This window comes from Trematomus bernacchii, unplaced genomic scaffold (assembly GCF_902827165.1).
Source record: "Trematomus bernacchii unplaced genomic scaffold, fTreBer1.1, whole genome shotgun sequence".
In the NCBI taxonomy this organism is placed as follows: Eukaryota; Metazoa; Chordata; class Actinopteri; order Perciformes; family Nototheniidae; genus Trematomus; species Trematomus bernacchii.
Window position 1 is genome coordinate 4,345,476 of NW_022987705.1, and position 23,973 is coordinate 4,369,448.

General features: G+C 38.4%; 1 protein-coding gene across 1 annotated transcript; it reads left to right on the plus strand.

The window, feature by feature from the left end:
• Positions 1-708: 708 nt before the first annotated feature.
• Positions 709-14,276, plus strand: pgk1 (phosphoglycerate kinase 1). The gene is made up of 11 exons (XM_034140440.1): positions 709-883; positions 3,821-3,871; positions 4,060-4,215; positions 4,663-4,807; positions 6,613-6,716; positions 6,801-6,920; positions 9,092-9,206; positions 10,966-11,145; positions 11,714-11,891; positions 12,623-12,721; positions 13,711-14,276. The coding sequence occupies exons 1-11, from the start codon at positions 819-821 to the stop codon at positions 13,749-13,751; spliced, it is 1,254 nt and encodes a 417-aa protein (XP_033996331.1). The 5' UTR covers positions 709-818; the 3' UTR covers positions 13,752-14,276.
• Positions 14,277-23,973: the final 9,697 nt, after the last annotated feature.

Genomic DNA, 23,973 nt, shown 5'->3' on the forward strand with positions numbered 1-23,973 from the left:
ATGATATTTAAGCTGCAGCCTGACCGGTTGACGGAGGCATACAACGTGATGATTGTAGTTATTTTTTAATCTATTATATATTACTGTTGTAAGCTCAAGCACTTCATAGGTTTTCTGTTTCCGCCGAGTTCAAATGTTATATTTTCACGTCATGATAGTGGTTACATCTTAAAACCTAAAGTCTTGCATCAAAATGTTAAGTACATAGTTACAAACATTTTAAGAGGAAATTAAAGCATCAAAGTAATAATTTAGCAGAATGGCTTCTTTTAAAGAGTTATATTATTAAAGAATACCATAACATTCTATATTTACCATTAAAGAATACATGTTCTTTAAAGTTGTTTTTCAAAGTGTTAATCATAATTGAGCCAATTGTAGATGCTTTCTCTAGTAGCCTACTAGGTAGATTAAAAATAATTCTGCATCGTATCATAAACATATCATGTTTAACTTAACAAGCAACTATGAACTAATTAAGTGAGAAATATAGTAGAAACATGAATTAGCAGAAAAGGTGCAGTGCTACAGTATTTGAGTACACTTCAACAGGATCGTTCTGGGAGCAACGTGGTTACGTCAGAGAACAAGCAGCAACCGTATCCAATGAAACAGCTCCTTTCCGCCACCTTTAACCAATCACAAGACGGGGGTGTAATCTATCACAGCCAATGGTAACCATGGATGTATAAAGAGAACCGCCCTGCCTCTTCTACTTCACGCGGTGTTAAGGTCACCGTCACTCGGTAGCTAACCAGTCGAAGGAAGCGGAGGAGACCCAGCTAAGGAAGGAGCAGAACCGGCAAAATACAAGAAACATGTCTCTCTCTACCAAACTCACCCTGGATAAGGTGGACGTCAAGGGGAAGCGTGTCATTATGAGGTTGGTTGCTACGTTACTGTCCTAACCGTCGCAACAAGCTAAACGGAAATGGGATTATTTGACGTTAGCTAAACCAGCTAACTGACAGTTTGGAGATTTTCCACTCCGCACATATATAATTCATGTGGTTACACGTTAGACTGTTTATATAATGGGGTTACACACGGTTTGGTGCTGCCACAGTGACACTGAATTAAGGGCTAATTTATTGGTGTCACGTTTTTTTTCATCCATACATTACGTGCCTGTGAGGAGATGCTGCATGGATGCAACCAACTGCTGTATCCGACATTAGTTAGTCAAGCCTTTAAAATCTATGCACACGAACATCACTGCAATTTCAACCATCATTTTATCCCACACTGCATAGATAACCTGAGGAAGTTCATTAGTCATGCAAGTATCAATATGTAATCTATTAGTCTATAAAACCTTCAAAGTCATTTTTGAAATTGTACCTAACTATAATACTTGAGTGTTAAGTGATACTTTCACCACTGAGTTGAAAGACTAATAGCCATTTAAACCAAGCACACATACTTAAATACACAAGTACAATTCGAGTTACTTGTACTTTACTTGAGTATCTCCCCAGGTTAAGATTGGAAATACAAAATATGACCAACAAACTATAATATTATATCAAAATACTGTAATGATCCATACAGGGGGATTCACAGCAGCAATGTAAAGGGATAATTATACTTAAGCATATTCTAATGCATGACTTTTATTCCACTGGTAGAAGTATTGTATTCTTATAAAAGTAACATCACTACTATATAACTATAGTGAAAGTCATGAAGGTAAAAACAATACTAGCATCAAAACATACCAAATGGGTCGAATTGTGGATAATTCTAAATAATCTGCATTGTAAAACTGGATAATAAATATTGATGCATTCCTGTGTTCACTTAAATGTTGCAGCTGGTAACGGTGGAGCTGCTTTTAATGACTTTATATTCATGTGTAATGCATTATAATTCTGTGATAGCTATTGCTGATGGAAGTTCACTTGAAACTGACACCCTCTGTGGAAATGTCAGAGGGCCACTTTGGTGTGCTCGGCTTGGTGATTGAACTACAGGCAGCATAGGACAAGGTTCACCGGTAGCAGCAGACCCCGGCCCACACTGCGCTGGTTAAAAGGTCCAATAAACTCCATGTTGAGCAAGTCTTGGTGTAAGAGACAATCATATACTTCATATCACCAGCGTTGTGCTGGTGCAAAATGTAAAAGAGGGAAGTTGCTGTAGAGACCTGCATTTCTTGCCAAAAATCTGTTCAGATGCCAAATTCAGTCGATACCATGAACTGACTTCCTCTAGAAGCATTGCACACGATAACCCTTCCTTCTTATTTACTAGTCAATAACAATACATTTTTTCTGTTGAAAGCTTAGACAAAATGCCTGTCATAGCCTACCGTTCTGCTACTGATAAAAAAAAGTTACTAAAGGTAACCAAGTGGAGATTATTAGTCCTAACTAGCCTTTCTACCCAATCACTAGTTAAAGTTTGTCATCACCTCACTAACTGATTAATAAAAAACAATTATGTTGATTTGGCTTATAAACTAGTCAACTTATCCTTGAAGCTTCAGTGATTTGTGTAAATGATGCTGAAAAACCTTTAATGAAATGCCAAATCATCCTCAAGAGCAACAGGTGAAATCGATTTACGAGCGGAAAACTACTGCAGTTGTTGTTGGATGGCACCGAGCTGCTGGGCTACTGAAGTGCTGACTCTGCTGTTTCTAAGCTAATACAAAGGAGTGTACGGTGGTGTGCGTTCAGACTGTGTATGTGTAGTTTATGTGCAGGGCAGGCAGATCATGTGTCTCATGGGTCTTCAGAGGGAGGGGGGGGGGATTACGTAACTGGCTGGAGGACGAGGGATGCAGCATGTTCTCACGAGCTCCCAGCATGCAGCACTGCACGGCTGTGTGCCACCGCCTCGTTGGCTACAGTTACACAAAGACCCCGATGCTTCATTAAAAAGTGTCTGAACGTATCTTTTGTAATGATTACCGAGTAATCCTACAGGAACCAGAATGCAATGCAGCAACACAACAAGTTTCTAGGGCTGTGTGTTTGCATTTCATTTTGTTTGAAGCCAGTATTTCTGAACATTTTCAGATAAAGATTAGGATACACAGATATTATTAGTTTGAGTGCCTTTCTTCCCTTAAAGGGGTTCATTTAAAGGGGACCTATCATGCAAAATGCACTTTTGTATGTCTTTTATACATGAATATGTGTCCCCGGTGTTCCAGGGAACTCACAAAGTGTCAGAAAACACAACCCTCTCTATTTTCCTCCATACCCAAATCTCTAAAAAAGGGGCTGCAACGGATCTGATAAAAACTGATCCAGATTTGAACACTGTCCTGACGTCAGGACAGTGGCGCTACGGCTATTGGGCCAACTCCACCAATCAGGAGGAGACAGCCACGGCCATTGCCGTTCGAAAGCGCTGGCGACGCTGTAGTACATATGCCAGGCCTGTAGGTGGTGCTGTTCTCACTGAATCTGCCCTTGCTAAAACAGATCTAAAAAATGTCAAATTGAGCAAAATGAGGCATGGCTAAAATGCATGATCTGTTTGGTATTTTGAAAAAAAAAAAAAGTATAAATATGCCTTTTATATAGGTATGGTCCTACACTATATTATTCAAATATAGCATGATAGGTCCACTTTAACTCAACATGAACATGACCTCCTTACTACACAGTTTAAAGTTGTCAGACATGATATGATAGTTTTTATAAAACGTTGGCTTTGATTGCGTTTCTTTTTAAATGAACCCCACTGTGCGCTGATTCTGTTTGACTACAGGTTTCCCAGAAAAGGAAATATGTGACAAAACGTTTGTAATGCCTCCACTCTTTCTCTGTCCATTTCTTTCTAGTAATGAAGTTTTCTTCTCTTTCAGGGTCGACTTCAATGTTCCCATGAAGGACAAGAAGATCACAAACAACCAGAGGTAAAGTCTGTCTGATTTCTGAAGAATGTAATCTGTTCCCAAAATAAATAAATCAGCGATTGCAGTTAGAATATTGCCCTTTTATCATTTTGACGAAGAGTTAATGCAACATCATTTATATTGTTAGCATAAAAATGTGTTTCTCTAAGGGAGACGGCAGAATGTTAATGTTTTTGATATTTTTACAGAATCAAGGCAGCCGTTCCCACCATCCAACACTGCCTGGACAATGGTGCCAAATCTGTGGTTCTGATGAGCCATCTGGGCCGCCCCGACGGGAACGCTATGCCGGAGAAATATTCCCTGGAGCCTGTCGGTGCCGAGCTCAAAACCCTGCTGGGGAGGTTAGTTTATAGACTTTGTGGTTGTGCTCGCTTAGTTGATAAACCATATCATGCAAAATGCACTTTTTTACGACTTTTTATACATAAATGTGTCCCTGGTGTGTCAGGGAACTCGCAAAGTGTCAGAAAACAAAACCCTCTCTTTTCCTCTGTACCCAAATCTCTAAAAACGGGGGAACAATAGAGCTGAAATAGAGGGGTATGAGGCATGGCTAGAATGGGTGATCTGTTGGTATTTTGAGCAAAACACTTCATAGACATGTTTTTTATATATCTGAGACTTATAATATATGCCTCAAAATAGCATGATAGGAGATCTTTAAAGGAATTCAAGTTACAATCTTTTATAATAAAGTATTTTTAGTCAGAAAGATGCGGAAAATGTTCAAATAATTAATAGGACAGGACATAACACACATCCTCCCTGTTCGCTTTGTGACTCTGCAGGGATGTCACCTTCCTGAAGGACTGTGTGGGAGCTGAGGTGGAGGCGGCCTGCGCTGACCCTGCCACCGGCTCCGTCATCCTGCTGGAGAACCTCCGCTTCCACGTGGCCGAGGAGGGGAAGGGCAAGGACGCCGCCGGAAACAAGGTGAGGCAGAATCCAGACGGAGCACAACAAAGAGGCAAAGTGACCTGTCGTGGCTTCCTTCCTTGTTTATCTATCAAGCCACTAGACGCCTTAAACAGACAAAAGAGGCCTTTACAATATTCAAAACAAATAGGCAAAACTCAAATAAAATAACAAACAACTTAGTTAACTTCTTGTTAAGGCTTATATAACTTAAAGGGTAATTGAACGGTTAAAAACTGTTCCTCAGCGGCGTCTTTTTAGCAGGTTGCCCATCACTGTCACTTTAGAGCAGGGGCCGTGGGAATTGTAGTCTTTTATAGTGTGTTGACTACAGACGTCACAATTAGGTGGCCTTTCTTATCAAACAAAATACTGGCTCTAACATATCGGTATTTCGATCTCTCTGTCTGTGCACACAAACTGAAAGAATAAAGTTGACTGAGGCTCTGGGAGACACACATTCCCTCACTGGTGTGTGGTATCTTTGCAAAAATAGAATATTTAATTTCCGCTTTACAAAATAAATATAAGTTTTATTTCATACATAACATATGGAAATGATAAAGAAAACATGTATATGTCAGTTGGATGGTTTTTGGTGCTATATCTTTGTGCTGTGCTGGGTCACCTGAAGGAACCGCACAGTCACTCCAGCTGCAGTGTCCGTCTGAAAAGCTGAGTCACCGTCTGATGATGTCATAGCCAGGAGTGGTGTAGGGACTGGTGGTGGTGGTGGTTGTTTCCGAAAAACATCCAATTTGTTAACAACTGCAGTGCACAATGTTTATTTAGGTTTTACAGCGCACAGTTGTAAAGAAAGGGAGTGCACTGGACTTTTAAAGTGAAATGAATCATCCAGCCCTATTTGATATGAAACTACAGAACCAGGCTCAGGACTGTCTTCACACATTTGAATAATGTTAGTCTGCCTCGTCGGATCAGCAGTTTGACCTCCTGACATTTCCCCTGAAGGTCAGTGGGGCAGCTTGTGTTGCTTTTCCTGTCCTGAGGCCTGTCTGGCATGTGGGACGGTTCCTACTGTACCGCTGTAATATCAGACTCGATTTGTAGCTCAATGTACAGACATTTCTCTGGGGCTGAAGTGATCTCAGAAAAGAATCGCATTTCCATATGAGAAGACTATAATGTGCAAGTGCACTAAATACAAGCTGGGTGTCGTTTCTAACTGAGCTTCGGAGGGAAAAATTGAAACGCAGCAGTCATCTGTATTAACTGTATAGTCTGAAGGAGGAACTGTAGCGTTCAGCACTCGTCTGACATTTGAACGACACTGAGGAGCTCTGGTGACCTTATTTCTGCCCTCTTCTCACACAGTCACGACCTTCAACTGTTAAGTGCAGCAGGAACCTGATCCACAATGACTGACTCTCACAGACACACACAGCCAGTCAACAATGTTTTGAATGGAAATATTGTTTTATTTGATGATGTAAAGCGGAACACAATGCTAAATGGAATTGTCTTTTTATGGCGCCTTGCTAGTCTTTGTCTCCCGTTGTCATTGTTTTCCATTACTTATCAAGTAGCAACATGTCCCCCGTGAAACATAAACAGAGCAACTGCCTCTTAAAAAAAATGATACATTCCTCTAGAAAATAAACTGAGTTTGCTCCTGGATTATTCTTGCACTTTTAACCACGTTGTGTTTGTTTGCACCAAGGGTATTGACATGATCCTTTAGAAAATGCTGCTTTGTTGTGTGGTAATGATTGTTTAGGACACCACGCTGAACAGATGCATGTTAAAGGATCACAGATATCACTACATGCTAAATCTTCTTCTCTCACTCTCCCCTCTGTTAGACGAAGGCCTCTCAGGCAGACATCGACTCCTTCAGGGCGTCTCTGTCCAAACTGGGAGACGTTTACGTGAACGACGCCTTCGGGACAGCTCACAGAGGCCACAGGTGAGCAGGGTGCCGATTAATGGAGGAGTGACATCAGTGATGATATGATGTTGATATCCCCGGCTCCTCTTCCTCCTCTCACAGCTCCATGGTGGGAGTGAACCTTCCTCAGAAGGCGGCCGGCTTCCTGATGAAGAAGGAGCTGGACTACTTTGCCATGGCTCTGGAGAAACCTCAGAGGCCCTTCCTGGCCATCCTCGGAGGGTGAGAACACTTCATAGCAACCACTGATGAAGTTATCAAGAATCGAGGCTTTTATTGTCATGTATTTTATTTGTTTATTCCACACCTGGCAGTTATTTTAAAACAAAACATGTACACTTATACTGGTTGTTTTTTTTATAGCGCAGGGAGGAGAATATCTTATTTTACCTGCCCCTTCTTACAAACAAACATTTTTTTAAATAACCATAAAAAAGTAAAATAAAAGCAATATTCTTTCAGTTGCTTACAAATACTGAAACATAAAACCCGACTACAATCAAAAGTCAACTTCATACTTTCTAATTACACTTTCTTTATACATTTTCTTAAACATAAAAATGTTCTTACAGCTCTTTAAATCATTCGGCAAAGAATTCCACTTCTTTACGCCAAGAGACACATCTGCTTTAAAGTAGCACATGTGCATAGCTACAGTGTAGTTATGACAATGACACTCTTGGGTCACATGCCACTCCAACAGTGCAACACAATAAAACAGATAATAGTGCAAGTAAATACAATAAAATAGAATATAATAGAAATTGTGCAGTTAAACGTATTTGTGGGCATTTAGACTAACACACCAAATTAAAACTCACTAGTTGGATTCCTGCTGACAAAATAAGCATTACGACCTTATACAATACCAGTTTTTATTCTATGTACTATTGATTTTTAAAATCAATTATCTGTCAGTGTTGTCCGTTCTTCCGCTCCTGTGTTTGGATATCATCTCACAGCAGCCTCTCAACCTGGCGGCCTCCAGGAATAGAGACTATAAGCTCATAATGTGATCTGGTTTCACAGAACAGCTGCTTTCTGCTTTACACCGCTCACAGTTTAGTGAGAAGATGGTGTGCAGGCAGGGATGAGAGCGTATACCCTGTGTTTAGTCATGTTGATTATTAGTGTCTGAAAAATGATGTGAAAATAGTGCTACACATTAATTTACGAATATTTTCAGGGTTTGTTGATGTAGTCACTCACTTTTGAGGCATTCCATAATTGTTTTCCATTAGCCCATTTCAACTCAATTATTTAACAGAAGTTTTTTTCATATTAAAATACAAATTGTATACACACAAACTACAGCCACAGTCACCAAAACTGATTGATTTCCTTAAAGGAATGAATCTTAAATCATCCTGTTTTGCAGTTTCAGTGACAGAATTTAACATTACATGTTACTTGTTAGATGCTTTTATCCAAAGCGACTTACATACTCAATACTGTGGGCAATCCCCACAGGAGCAATTTGGGGTGAAGTGTCTCAGGGACACAACGACATGCAGTGGGGTTTGAACCTGTGCTCCCCTGATCCAAGCACCAACGCACTATTCCACTGCACCACACGCCTCCTAATATTCTTTATGCTTCTATATTCCCTTATGAGGAGGTTGGAGGTTATTACCAAAGATGAACAAGAAGAAACATTTTTTTATTTAAAATAAGCCACAAAATGCAGGCACCTTTTTAAAATATGTGTAGTTTCTTTGTCTCTGTTGTGCTACGGGTGTTTTAGTTATTTTCCCAGATTTATCCTAGTTTTAGCACCACAGTCTGAGTTCAGTTTCACCGAGCTGCTGGTGCTTCATGTTGCTTTTGTCTTTGTGTCGGAGTCCATTTTAGACCCGAGTGCATTGTGTAACTGTGGCTGCTGCTCAGCGTAGAGCCGCGCTGCCTCCTCTAGGTCACACACAGGACGCTGATTATTAGTGCGATCAGCATCAGGAACAGCTGCAGAGTTACAGATAGATTTTGTGTTTAAGAGTTGTTATTGTTATGATTGGTAAGAAGTGGGTCTGAATAAATAAAAACACATTTTTTAATTAAAAAAGAATGATGTTGTATGACCCAGGACAGTCAGTTAAAGTGAGACAAGGCGGCAGGAGCAATCTTATTTTTTGATACGGCCATACGGTATAGCGCTGCAACAATTAATCAATTATTGCATGAGTCATAAATAATGGAGTTATTTTTCTTTTCAAATTCACTAGTTCAAGCTAAAAAAAATAAGGAACCAAAAATAAATACATTTCCTAAACTATTCAAACCCAGCTCAAACATGTTGTTTAAATATGTAACAAGTTTATACTGCATGTATGTTTCAGTGTTGCTCACCATGCTTGTTTCTTATCTGTTCTGATGTTCGCCGCCTCTCTGCGTTTCAGAGCGAAGGTGAAAGATAAGATCCAGTTGATCAACAACATGTTGGATAAAGTCGACGAGATGATCATCGGAGGAGGCATGGCCTTCACCTTCCTCAAAGTGCTCAACAACATGGAGGTGAGGAAGACTAAAACTAACAGTGACATATCCCTGCAGTAAAGTGCTTCATTGCTCATCCACTACCGTGCTGCAAAAATAACATATATGTACAATTGGAAAAAATATATATAACAAAGATTATGTGTGAAGGAAAATGGTAAATGTAGTGCATTTACTAAATAGACATGTTCCAAACCCAAGTCATGTAGTTCGATAGACGTCTTTCACAAACAAGTCATTTGCAGATTTAGTTATTACACTGTTTTTTTTTTTTTTAAAGCTAGTGTAAATATGTTTTGAATCGGGGGAATCCTTTCTTTTTGCTGTCACAGAGTAAAATAGTATTTTGAATGTGCCCTGTATGACTGAAGAAACATCAGTGTGTCATTTCAGGTGTTTCTCAAGTTGGATTTCCTCACCACTTTGTGCTCAACGTTCTGCTTCAAACAGACTTGTCAAACTGATTTTGTTAGTTTCACAGCAGAGATTGAGAATCACGTCAATGACCCTAATTGGTCTTAAAAGTCTTACATTTGATAATCTGAATTTAAGCACTTAAAAAGGTCTTAAATATGATCAATAAGGAAGGTCTTAAATATGATATGATTTAGAAGGTCTTGAAAATGATGGGATTTGAAAGGTACTTCTGTGTAGCGATCGAGTCTAAATGTGTTTTGGGGGAAATGTCCGGGCTGCAAAGTAACCAGTACGGTAAGAGCCTTTCAGTTCCCCCCCCAACAATTTGCATTGAAATAAATCAACATGGAACCAGTAATCACTAACTTTGCTTCCCCCGGCCCCTTATCGGAGAACACCCAGCTAGTAACCTAGCAACCAAGCTTCAGCTAGCGGCAGTCAGAAACTAAGGTATCTTAGAGTCTACTCACAAACAAATATGGGGAAGTGTAAGTTCAACCGCATTTGGTTGGAAAACATCGAATTTAGTGCTTGGTTGAAACCAGTGGAGGGGAACGTGTTTGAAGCCCGCTGCACCTTTTGCAAACAAAATTAGCGTTTGTTTTGCTAATGCAGCGTTAGCTAGTGCAGCTACTCCGCAACAACACCGGGTGACCTCCGGGCGACGTTTGGGTCTACGTCAACCCTAAAAGCGGAGGTGCTATGGACGCTAAATACCGTAGCTAAACACCAATCATACAACAGCATGAAGGCAGCAGAGCTCTGACTATAGCTCTTGTCACTCACACACACACTTTTTGTTTAACAGGCTAACACTGGTCTGGTTACTGTCATCGTTCTCATGTTGAACATGAATACATTTACTTTGCAAGTAATTATGGGACGTATTTCTTTCCTAGCAATTTTCCTTCATATTTTCTTGCCGTGAAATAGGTCTTAAATTCTATTCAAAGTGGTCTTAAAAAGTCTTACATTTGAGTTGGTGAAACCTGCAGGAACCCTGTATATACCTATAGATCTTGCCTGAGAATGATTGCATACGTAATATTTTGAAGCTGTTAAATCAGACTCACTTTACACCTCATCCTTCCAAAATATAATTAATCATGCTAACATTTGAGCTCTCCAATAAAGATATTTAGCTTCTAGATGACAAGAAATAACACCCGCCACTGCATCAGGCCGTTGTGTCCTTGAGCAAGACACTTCACCCTAATTTGCTTCTATGGGTATTGGCCACAATATTCACTGTTACATGTCCAATATGTAATGTAAAGCGCTTTGAGCACTTGGAAAAGCGCTCTGATAAATGTAAGAATTATTATTAATATATAACATTTCCTTGCCTCTCTCTCATCAGATCGGCACCTCCTTGTTCGATGAGGAGGGGGCTGGCATCGTTAAGGACCTGATGGCCAAAGCAGAGAAGAACGGAGTGAAGATCACTCTGCCCGTCGACTTCATCACCGCAGAAAAGTTTGACGAGAAAGCAGCAACCGGCTCCGCCACCGTCGCTGCTGGCATCCCCGCCGGCTGGATGGTGAGGAGACTTCCTTTTGATCGTTCAGTTATTTCTGCTTCTGTATTAAAGGTTCCCTATTATACTGTTTTTAATCAATATATTACAGGTCTCAGATATATATATAAAACATGTCTCTGAAGTGTTTGGCTCCAAACACCAATCAGATCATTGCAGCATCCCATAATCCCCTCTGTTTCAGCCCTGTTTCCAAAGTGCTGATTCTCTGTCTGTTACTTTAGATGAAAATAAGGAGCCCCTCCCCACGCCCCTCTGAGAGATATTTGGTTAAAAAGAACTCAATGGTGCTCTAGGAGGAGATTCAGGTGATAAGGTGGGGGGGGGGTTTACCTTGGTTGCTGATTGGCTAATGGTTACACAAGCCAAAACATCGTTATGACGACATAAAGTGGCCAAAATCTGATCAGCTCATTTTCAGACAGGTTTTTATATAAATGGATCGGGACAAAAAGAGAGATGATCTTTTGTCCTGAAACTTTCAGAGTCTCTTTACACAGAGGGGACACATGGTGATGTAGAGGAGGATTTTGCATAATAGGTGACCTTTTTAAATATAACCCCTCCTCAGGGTCTGGACTGTGGACCGGAGAGCATTAAGACCAACTCTGAGGTGGTGGGCCGGGCAAAGCAGATCGTGTGGAACGGCCCCGTCGGCGTGTTCGAGTTTGACAACTTCGCCAAGGGCACCAAGAGCATGATGGACAAAGTGGTGGAGGTCACCAAGTCCGGCTGCGTCACAATCATCGGTAAGAGAGACGGCGTCCATTTGTTTTCAGCAGTGTCGTCATTCAGTGTGCATGACAATCTAAATCTTTGGTTAAAGAAAAAGGGATTTCATAAGAAACGATACTTTGATACCAAGTTGCTGCCACCTTTCTGAAAATGTGTTCTTTTTTGTCTTTTCCCCTGATTGTGCTACATCATGAACAACACGTGTATTTTAAAATTGGCAAATGGAGAGCTAGTTATTGTAAGCTGTTAGCAGACAGTGAGCAGAGTTTACATGGAGTTGTATTGTGGTACATTTATTCTCGGTTTATAAAAAAAAAAATAGTACTTGACAACAGTTAAGAATTACATTATCATGATGTGTTTAATGTCATCACGTAAAAGGTCATTTTTAGCAACACAATTGAATAAATACAGCTTTCACAACAATATAATTAGAGCAAGAATTATTACCTATTGAACTCCTGAAGCCATATTAATAAATGATTCGATGAAGTCCTGCTTTATGGGATTTGCTAATACACAAATGTGCAATAAAGATAATTAGTGCACGGAAATATTCCTTACCCATTTGGAATTGACATACCACATGACTTGCTCTTAAAATGTTATATTGTACATGCATATCAAAATGCCAGCCAACCACGAACAAGCCTGAGCTTGAAATATACTGTAAACCCAACCTGAGGTCAATTTGAATATGTTTGGTAAACCTATAAATGACATTTGATCTGTGTTTGTGTTTAGGGGGGGGGTGACACCGCCACCTGCTGCGCCAAGTGGAACACAGAGGACAAAGTCAGCCACGTGAGCACCGGGGGCGGAGCCAGCCTGGAGCTGCTGGAGGGTGAGAGACGGAAACACAAACAGTGACATCTTGCTTTATTGACATGTTTCATAAAACAATTTTATTCTTGTTAGAAAAATATCACTGGTCACCGGCTTGATCTTCAACCTCAGGATCCATGTGTTTCTGATCCTCTCAAGAATGGAAGTAGTCATCACATACAGAGCATCAACTAGTTCCTGAACAGTGTCCTTCACATGCTGATATCCAAGAGAGGGAGTTACAGTCACAAGATGGAGGAATACCGGTTCATCTAGTAATCATACATCCTGCCATGTACAAAATACTGAGTTTTTTTTCTCAATGTAGGCCTTTTTCTGAAAATCAAAAAATTCTGTCTTTTTCTCAAAATCAAAAAATTCTGTCTTTTTCAAAAAGAATCTGACTTTTTCAAAAGATTCAAAAATTATGACTCATAATTTTGACTTTTTCTCAAAATCTAAAATTCTGACTTTCTCATAATTTTGACTTTTTCTCAAAATCAAAAATTCTGACTCATAATTTTTACTTTTTCTCAAAATCTAAAATTCTGACTTTCTGAATACTGTTAATATCACTAATCACCGGCTTGAGCTTAAATATCAATAACGGTGTCCTTCACATGCTGATATCCAAGAGAGGGAGTTACACAGTCACAAGATGGAGGAATATAAAGCAGTATTCAATGTTTAGTTCAGATTAGCTCCACGTCAGAAATGATCATGCTTGTCACATGTCTCTCTCCATAGAGGCTGAATCATCATGTTAATCACATAGCTATCATATGCCTAAAACAGTCCTGATGCTCTTCTAGGTAATCATACATCCTGCCATGTACACAGCTACAGTTGGGATACCTTTGTTATCATGTGCTACTCTCATATTGGAAGAGTGCATTCAGTATTTTCCCAACAATTTTCTAAATATTTGTGGGTTTATTTCCTTTTTACTGCTGTTTTTGTTTGTTGTGTCGCTTGTTCATGACTGTGTTTTTGCTTCCTCTCTTTCAGGGAAAGTCCTGCCCGGCGTGGACGCACTGAGCAGCGCCTAAACTTCCCATCAGCCTGTTGGTGTGTGCGTGAATGTGTGTGGAAGTGCTTGTGAGAGGTGTGTGTGTGTGTGTATCTACTCCTGAAATTCCCTCAAAACAAACGCCGCTTCACCAGCTATTAAATCTTCTATTCCATCTTTTTTTTAAAGAAAAAGCAGAGATTTATTCTGCCTTACTTCACCTCACTGAGGAAACGATAGATCTTGGCTTGTTGAAGTGGAACTAGTTTATTTTCTCAGATAATCATGTCCTGCTGAATTTAACGGTTGTTGCTGTCGCCTGAATCTGTTCAATCTGGGCGTTAACCCCCAAAATACTTAAGCATTGCTCCTGTGTGAATGCTGCGTCACTTTTGCATAGCCAACCATGGAAAACGTCACTTTACCACCCTGTGTGTGTGTATACATAAAGTATATATAAGAATTATGTGATGTGTATGTAGACGTTGTGTCTTTAAATCTGGTCGTTGGTTTCTGAGTGACTTCATCTGATCTGCTCAGATTAATAAAACAGTGTGAAAACGTTCCTGTCTGATTCTTCATTGTAAGGACGTGTCGTCGTGATCAGAACTCAAGTCCATGATAGCACAGGTTAAAATATAAAATCGTTTTCATTTAAGACTATCATCCATCACCTCGTAAAACTCAGTTATTGTTTTACTCCGCTACGTGTACCTAGCAGCTTTAGTTACTTCACAAATGTTGATTTTAGCACACAAAAGTATTAAGTGTTCAGCTGGTTGATATATTCTCCTGCATGTGTGACTTTTAACGTGAAATCCTTAATTTCTCTATTAGAAATGACTGTGGCGATCACAAACTTGTACAAATGTTCTAATATTAATAGAGATACAAATCAGAGACAGAAGTCAACTAAAGTTGGAAAGGAATTCTGCTGATAAACTTCTCTTATCTTTACATCACTTTGATAAATAAGGAAGAAACCAATCCTATGGGTTTGATCTCTAACCCTGTTGTGAGTTATACATAATGCTTGATCTGTCACCTTTCATGCAAAACACTTATTTTAAATTAGCTCCATAAACATCCAGAGCTTTCTTTAACCCTAATGTTATTCAGTGTTTAATTTTAAGTGAAATCAAATGTGATAAAAGATTTGACTCTAGGTTTGTGAGTAGCAGTAACAGTTATTCACGTCATTCACTTTTGAAAACACTTGCTGAAAGTTCACAACTAATATTTTAAAATGTTGACTCTAGAAAGCACCTAAATATTTAAGAATACCAACAAGAAAACATGTCTTACTCCCCGTTTTGTAATTATATTATAACATATTTTTCACCTGTAGATGGCAGCCAAGCTCCATGAGCGTTTATTCACACAGCTGTCTCCATCATTAACACATGACACGGAGCAGGAACACAAACACTTTAAAAAATAATAATTTTACTTTGAATTTAACTCAAAGAGGTCAGGGTGCAGGAACATCTTCTCTGCGGTCAGTCGTTCTCATTCACGTAATCTGGCTCATCTGTAAGAAAAGAAAATGACTGTTTCAATATGTGTACTCTACTCGATTTCCCAGGAGCGATGCAACCTATTCAAATATTTCTCATTTTAAAAAATACCACTGAGATGCTATATTCTGTCAGGGAGTCCAGGGGAAAATGGAAAGCAAAGAAATTAAAAGTTTCAAATAGACGCACAAATTAGACAAAAAATATACACAAAGACGAGATGGCATCACAATTCTATAAGATTAAGAACAAATTTACGAACATACCAGCAGGTTAAACACGGTTAAAAGAATCTATGACCACCTACATTTCTCTTATTTTCTAACAACTCCAAAACCCAAAGATATTTACTTTACAGAGGGTGAAACGGATAGCAGCAACACTTGACATTTCGGAGGGTGGAATGAAAGGACCTTTTGATTTTTTTTACTCAAAATAGGACTTAAAACAATTAAAGGTAGGGTAGGTAAGAATGGAGAAACCAGGGTTGCGTTCGAATACTCCAAAAAAACAGCTCCTAAGTTCTAACCCTATCGTCTATTCCTTGACCTCGGAGTGAAACGTCATGGGGTTAAGGGATAGTGGATAGGAGAATTCAAAAGGATTTAGGAGAAGAGACTGCGGCACTTTAGAGAATCCGACTGCACTTTCACTATCCGACGTGTTTATGATGCGCCATCGGAGGTCATAAATGTGCGTCTGCTGCTGTGGGGAAACTATGGAAACTACAGTTTTCTATACAGCGGACTACAACATGGATGTTTAATAAGAACGAGGGACTACTGTAAACTCATCTAGAGACTCTGCACCGTGCTCTGATGCTGTTGTTTTATGCTTTATGAACAGGGACAACAGAGAAACATATTCTTCATGACCAAAGTTGGAATTTAAATAAAAAAGGAAAGTGAAACTTATGCTCGTCACCCTCTCCCTCCGGTCCACATTAATACAAATGATCCCAATACGTATGATTGTATGAAAAGATCTTAAAATCAATACAAATGTATTTATTATAAACGTTAGTCCTTAACATCTATCACTGTGTATATCACCATTCAAACATCTTTTAAAAGTTGAACAAACCCCACACAGCTCAGTAAAGACTGTGAAATGTTTGACTTTATTTGATCATTTCAGTAAAAACTAACGTTCATATTTCTCTTTTTGATTATAATACTGATGAACGTTCAAAACAAAGCACTTTGGCAACTTACCACATACGTTTTAAATTGCTTAATAAGCACCGTAACTTTATACCGATATCATTTCTCGTTCATAATCGGTTGTTTCCGTGAACGGCCGACTGTTGTGTGACGGCAAATGCTGCGGCCGCAAGGCATTGTGGGGCAGCATTTTCTCCTCTCCTTTCGGTTAGGGAGGTCCAGTGGTTCCTAGGCTAAAGGAGGTTATAAAGGAAGTTTGAAACCTCCTTTCCTTTTAATTTAGAGAATTCGAACGGCACTTATCATGGCTGCCACTGAGGGACTTCCGGGTCATTTCACTCCGTTAGGAAGGTTCCTAAGCTAAATGGACTATTCGAATGCAACCCTGCTCGAGATCGCTAGAATTTGAAAGTACACAACCGGAAAAAATCTGCCTCTTCCTTCAGACTTCCTTACAGAGCCCCTCCTCCAACACACACACGAACGCGCACATGACCAATGAGGGCACGAGATAAATTTGTGCACGAGATGGAAGGCTGACAGGCAGGTAGGCCATCCAGTTATTTTAGCCGGGCCGGCTCAGATGATTGGTCGTGCTTTTTACAGTACCACGGCTTCCACAGATGACGGTTTTTTATGTATTTATTGTCAAAGCATTTAATGTATTCATTGCTATCGGGATGTTAAGAGCATTCCATGGAATATAACAAAAAGTGTTTCTGAAGTGGATTACCTACCCTACCTTTAATCAACTATCAGAATAGGTGCTTTTTTTCCTGTCCTGATACACTCTGTTGTGATTGGTCAACCGCTTAGAGATGTCCCGCCCCTTAGCCTTTCAGTACAATGTGTTGGATAATAAATACATATCAGTGATAGCACTCACTGTCTTCTTCCTCCTCCACAATTTTGTCCAGAAAATCAGAGTTCTCGTAGTCGTCCTCATCTGTTTAATAAAAATAAGATAAAACAAGTTGAGAGTTTTTATTTTGTATCTGTTGTATTATTCCGACTCAATGATTGAACTGACCCTCTTTAATCGGCAGTGATGAGATGACGTTGGCGTAAACAGCTGGATTCTGATCTATAACAATAATGTAAGAAATGTTAAATCAATAATGCTAAACGTATCAAAAGTATTTCAATGTATTTGAGGCCAAAGTGAAGTATGAAGTAAAAATGCTCACCAGTTATTCTTTCTTTAGTCAGTTCGTTTATGTAAGCTGACATCGGGAGTGGAGCTCTATACAAACATGTAAAATATGACGTGTTTTAACCTTTTTTTCTTTTACTAAAACAATGGATATTTAAAAGGTTGCATAATTAACATAATACATCGTTTATTAGAACATACTAGATCCGTCATACCTAAGTTTGTTAAAGTTTAGGTACAAAACACATGTATTTATTTATCTCATTTTCGACAATTTATGAATTATACTTTCTATAAAAAATACACTTATATTTGTATTGGAAGTAAAAGAGATTCTACGATAGGTGATCTTAAAAAGTATTAACAATACCAATATTACTAGCAAAATATTCTTAAAAAATGAAATTACTTATGCAAAATGTCCTTTTTCAGCATTAATACAAGTTCCTAAAAGACTCTCCTCTTGTATTTTATTCCAATTAAAAACCGGCTGGGTGATTACATTCTGACAATTGAAAATAATAATAATAGTATATATATACAAAATGTATAAAAAGATTAACGCTTTAAGACATTAAGACTTAAAATAAATCTGCATATTCTTGGTTCAGAAAGGTCTCTTCTCTTCTGACGCAGACTTTAAAGAGGACCTATTATGCTATATTGGGAAAATATATTGTAGGGCCATACCTATACAAAACATGTCTGTGAAGGTTTTTGCTTAAAATAGCAAACGGATCACCCGTTGCCATGCCTCATACTGCTCATACTCCTCCATTCTAGCCCGTTAGAGAAACGCGAATTTTGGGTCCTCAGCTTGAAAAAGAAAAAAAGAGGAGGCGGAGCTAATGCCTGATCAGAATTCTACCGGAGATAAAGTTAAATTCTGCTGTGATAAAACACCATCCTGTTCTAAACCACATCAAGGATTATTTCTGAAATAGTATAGAGCTCAAATGCTTTTTCTCTTGCGGGTTTACCACAAGGTGAGTTCCTTTTTTTATTTCCTGCTTTTTAAACACATGTGCTCTACACAGTACAGGTTAGCTCTGAGTGTTAGCGAGGCTTGCTAATGTAAACAAAAACGAGATTACGTCCAAAACACGTCAGGCATTGTTTCTGATAGCAACTTTCTGTGGGTCCGCCGCCGATTTGACGTCATATCGACAGCAAATCTGTATGCGCTTGTGGTACCCCCGTTTTTTTAAAGATTTGGGTACGGAGGAAAAGAGAAAGGGTTTTATTTTCTGATGCTGTGTGAGTTTCCCGACACACCGGGGACACACGTTTATATCAAAAAGTGCATTTTGCATGATAGGTCCCCTTTAAATATTTTCATTAAAAAAATTAAATGCTTCCATTAATTGCTTTGTACAGTTTTTCTCAGAAATACAAAGGATAAAAAGTTAAACTTACACATATGTGTGTTCTGGATTTCCGGTTTGAGCTGTAGCGACAGTAGGGATGAACATATGTGAAAATGCAAACACTTAATAAGTATAATGATATCTACAGTATGTTTTAAATAGTGTGTGTTCTCACCATCCGAGACATTTTGATAGTCTGACTGCTCGTCATTTGCAGCTGTAAGACATTGTCGTTATAATTTAACTTCCACTGTTAGTGTGCATTGACATCTTTAGCATGAGAAAAATATGGTACCTGTTGAAAAGTCCTCAAAGTCCTCTTGAGTTTCTCTAAAAAAACAAATCAAATGATTATTTTATTTTTTTAATTACGGGACATTTTGTATTTCAAATGTTGAGAGAAATGTTACTATTTTGCCATAACACTGTTTCCTATGGAAGTCCATACGGGACTTTATTAAAATGTTAATTTAAATATGAAATGGCATAATTTACCATGTTATTGGAGTAAAATGAAAACAATGCAATTTAAATTATCATATAGCGTATACTTGTTTGTTTGATTTCAGTCACAAGGCCATGTTCTGACCATTGGAAAGTGAAATTGAAAGCGCCGTTTGACATTTTCATAAACGGAGAAAATATGAATGGAATATAAACAATGTGACCTGACCTTTTTAATTTATCAAAGCAATATGAAGCATGGGCGGTTCTGGGGGGGGACCAACAGGGACCAGAGCCCCTGTGACACGGAGCATAACAAATAATAATATATTTTAACAAAGTAATCGACACAAACTCTGTTACTAATTCAAACACCAATAATGGTATTTTATGCGATATGACTTCAAACTAAACATGTTAAAATCTCCTTCTTCCAGCATTAAAAAACTGTAAAAGAAAACAGTAATTGACTTTTTAATAAAAACAGTATTTCACCTAACCCTAACCCTAAATGAAAACAGTATTTGACTTTAAAAAGACGATAAGAAATGTAATGATAAACACATACACTGTGGTTGAAGGGATCTGGTTTGCTCTGGTGACTGAAACACAACACAGCACAATAAAATGAGTCAAAATAAGTGATATAATCTTAAAGTTGGATAATCAAAAATAAATAACCGTACCTGTTTTTGATTCTGTCACAGCAAACCTACTTCCCCCCCGTTGGCTGTCAAGATATTAAACAAATCCGTATATATTAAATATTCATTTTAACAAAGAAATAACCACAGTGTTGACGGGAAGATTGAAAAGAAAATTAGAGCAATTGTCTAACTGTTAACATGTGATTTTTGTATGCAGTTCTTTTAAAACATCCATGTTAATTATAATGGACAGTCTGTATAATCATTTGACAGTTTTTTGTTTATTCTTTCTTCCGAATCTGTTTGAAACAACGGTCAAATTGATCTTCTGTGGAACAAATACTCACAACGTCCTCGGGTCGTATATCTGATGCTCCTCGTGGATGATCTCTGCAACGACACACAGCAGTTATCAAATCTTTATTATCAAAGCATCCATATTGTCTAATTCACACTGATTTGACATTCAACTCAAATGTGTTGAACATACAGTCGGCTGGTTTATAAAAATCTGGTATTGTTCATTGTGGGATACTTTTTAACCCACATTATTATTCAACACTTTGAACTAGGCTGCTGATGAAACCAGTCGTTGGTGAAGTTACTGTAACAAACAGAGCTGATGATAAAAGAGCTTCAATCAGAAATGGAAAATGTTACAGGGCCATGCAACGCTTGTCAGACCATCAGCGTGTTTCCATCCGCCTACGTGATGCTACTGTCTGTACATGTTGTCCTCTTGTGAACTCCTCTATCTGTGGTGGGTAGTTGAATCCCCGGCAGTGCTTTATTTCTTCAATATAATCATGTGTTTGTATGTTTGTTTCTCAGAATCAACAAACAGCGTTGCGACGATGCAATTTCCAGTTTATCCAAGAGGGGATTTAAAAAGTTTTGTTTAATCGTTTATTTGAACCGGGACAGTGCACATCGATGAACACTTTAAAACAAAACAATGCTTACAAGCGTAAATGAGCCGGATTTTAGCTTTAAGCTCATTTCCATCCGCAGTCCCGTCACATACAACATACAAGAACATGACATTTATATACATAGCAAAAATAAATACATGACATTCAGAAAGAGCATGAGCAGCATACAAGCATTTACCACCTGGCAGTACAATGTAGCAGCTATGATATATAAAGTGCAGGAGAAGATAAAAGTGCTACCTAAAGTGCAAGAGGAGATACCCCTGTGTTAAAGTGCATTTAGCGGTGATTACAGGTCTGTTTTTTCTCAACCATTCTTTGAGTTGTCCTTTGAAGCTATTGAGAGTGGGACAATCCCGTGTCTCAGTTGGGAGGCTATTCCACAATGAGCTGCCTTTAATGGAGAGGACATTTTGTCCAAAAGTGGTCAGTCTACGGTGGACTTCACAGTCTCCTCTGGTTTCTGACCTAGTGCAGCGTCCAGTGTGTTTTTTGTGGATGAATTCCCCTAAGGGAGGGAGGGGGGGGGGTCCATGTAAACATTTATAAATAAAACACATACTTTTAAAAGACTTAAAATGGTCAAAACTCAAGAAATTGTGTTTTTCAAGGATGGTACAGAGGTGGTATGAATTTGGCTTTCTGTCAAACACCTTGATAGTAAAGGAATAGTTTGCATCCTTCAGTTTCAAGACGTTAGAAATCAACAAATGTGGAGAAACGTGTCTTCACTGACCTCACCACCTTCAAAAAACTCACCTCTTCAATCTGGCTTTTATTGTGTGATTGTTGTTGTATTGCTTGATTTTAATTTGACTTCAAATATATTTATTTGTTGTTCTTTTCTTTTCACTATCTCTGTAAAGAGACTGTGAGCACCTGTAAAAACGCTTACAAAATAAATCTATTATAATTATTATTCACTGGACAGGAAGGGGACGAAAAACCTTATTCTGGAAAGTAACTAAAGCTGATAAATGTAGTGGAGTAATAAGTACAATAGTTTCCCTGAAGATGTGTGAGAAGTGAAGTATAAAGCATATTTAAATGGAGTTTAAAGTTAAGTATAAGTTCCTTAGATGTACTTTAGTGGGCGGCAGTGGCTCTGACCGAAGGGTCGCCGGGACACGGCACGATAATCTCACAGTGTGTAGTACCGTGTGCATGTCTGACAAAAATAAAGAGGGTTCAATCCTCTTATTCAAAGTATAGTACTTGGGTAAATGTACTTAATCTACTCAAAAATATGTAGTTCTAGTCTTACTAGTAATCATTTGGTTTTTATCATTAATATCATTACTTGATGTACCATTTTTAAATATTCATTGTTGTATATTGTACTTTTTATGATATTATAAATATTTGTATTCTTTTATTTAATATTCTTAATCCTCAGTTTAACTTGAACTCCTTATGTGTATATTTTATTTTATCTTTGTTTTGTTTTTGGGGGGGGGAAGGTTTAAATAGAGCTACCTAATTTCCCCGGGATAAATAAAGTATTTGAATTCTTACTCAAAAATGAGAAAAGCACATTTTTCTTTATTTAGCGTTTTGAGAATTAAGCCCAAATGTTGAGAATACAATTGAATTGTTGAGAAAACATTTAATATGTCAAGAAAGTCAAACATGAGTTATAGTGTTAGATATATGAGACAAAATAAATCAGAGGAATATTTTAAGCGTCAAAAAACAAAACTAGTAGCATTAGCACGGATACAGAAAGTCTGACTTTAGCACCTGAACGAAGCACAAGCCCCACAAAGGAGCTTATTTTTAACCCCAGGCTGAAAAGGGCAGTAGTAGAAAGTGTGAAAGTTTCCTCCCTAAAGAATGATCTGCTGTTAGAGTAGAACCAGCCCACGACTGACCCAGATAGTTTTACTGTGGGAGGGAAATGATGCACTTACTGGGTTTCTTCTTGCATCGCAGGCAGAGCACTGAGAGCAGACTCAGAGACAGAACCGACCCAACGGTCAGGACCAGAACGTCGGAGCTTCCTATCATCACTGGCACACACACACACACACACACAGAAACAGAATGATGTGGCTTCTCAGTGGACAAAGTTTAAAGACGTGTTCTCTCCTTCATGGCTGAAGTAGCTGCTGTCTTCCTGTTGAGACAGAGCAGTCCTCAGGATGTGGTTGGCTAAAACAAAATGAAACCTCAACTGTATCTAAAACTGACACCGACGCTTCAGATGCATCAGTAGTGAAACTGAGTACATTTACACCCCTTTAAGTACTTCTTATACTTTACTAAAGTGTTGTAGGCAACTTTATACAACTTTATACAAATATATATATTTATATACAACATCGATTTGATATGATAATCGTGGATAAAATTGAATAATATATCGTAGTTACGGTAATATAGGATGAGACACGATAGCTGGAAAGATACAATACTATATAACATAAGATATGATAAAAATAATTTAAAAAAACATAAGAGTTATAGTAAGTAACTAAGTACATTTACTCAAGTACTTAAGTAACATGTTGAGGTACTTAAACTTGACTTGAGTATTTCCATTGTGTGCTACTTTGTACTTCTACTCCACTACACTTCAGAGGTACATGGTGTACTTTTACTCCACTACATGTATTGAACACCTTTATTTACTTTACAGATGTGGATGAATGATGTGAAATATAATCAAGTGTTAAATCAGACTTTAGTTCCACCTGGAGTAAATTCACAAGCTACCCTGCAGTATACAAAGTCATTCAAACTAGCTGCACCTTTACCAGCTTTGAGAACACTTTCATGATCAATCATTATAAAACATATCATATATATTATTCTGAAATGGACCAATCTGCATAATGAGTACTTTTACCGTTTGTACTTTAACTATATTTTGATGATAATACTTTTGTACTTTTACTTGTGAGACATTTTGAATGCAGGACTTTTACTTGTGAGACGACTGCTCGATGATTGATGCATATCAGTGATAATATGTGTGGTTTTAATCATCAGCTGCAGAGACTTCCTGTTCTGAGCTGTGCTAAAACCACTAATCACCTA

Excerpts from the sequence above, each read along its gene's own strand:
- pgk1 (XM_034140440.1), top strand. The coding sequence starts at position 819 with ATGTCTCTCTCTACCAAACTCACCCTGGATAAGGTGGACGTCAAGGGG. Across the intron at positions 4,216-4,662 it reads CTCAAAACCCTGCTGGGGAG|GGATGTCACCTTCCTGAAGG; the intron begins GTTAGTTTATAG and ends GTGACTCTGCAG. Across the intron at positions 9,207-10,965 it reads AAGTGCTCAACAACATGGAG|ATCGGCACCTCCTTGTTCGA; the intron begins GTGAGGAAGACT and ends CTCTCTCATCAG.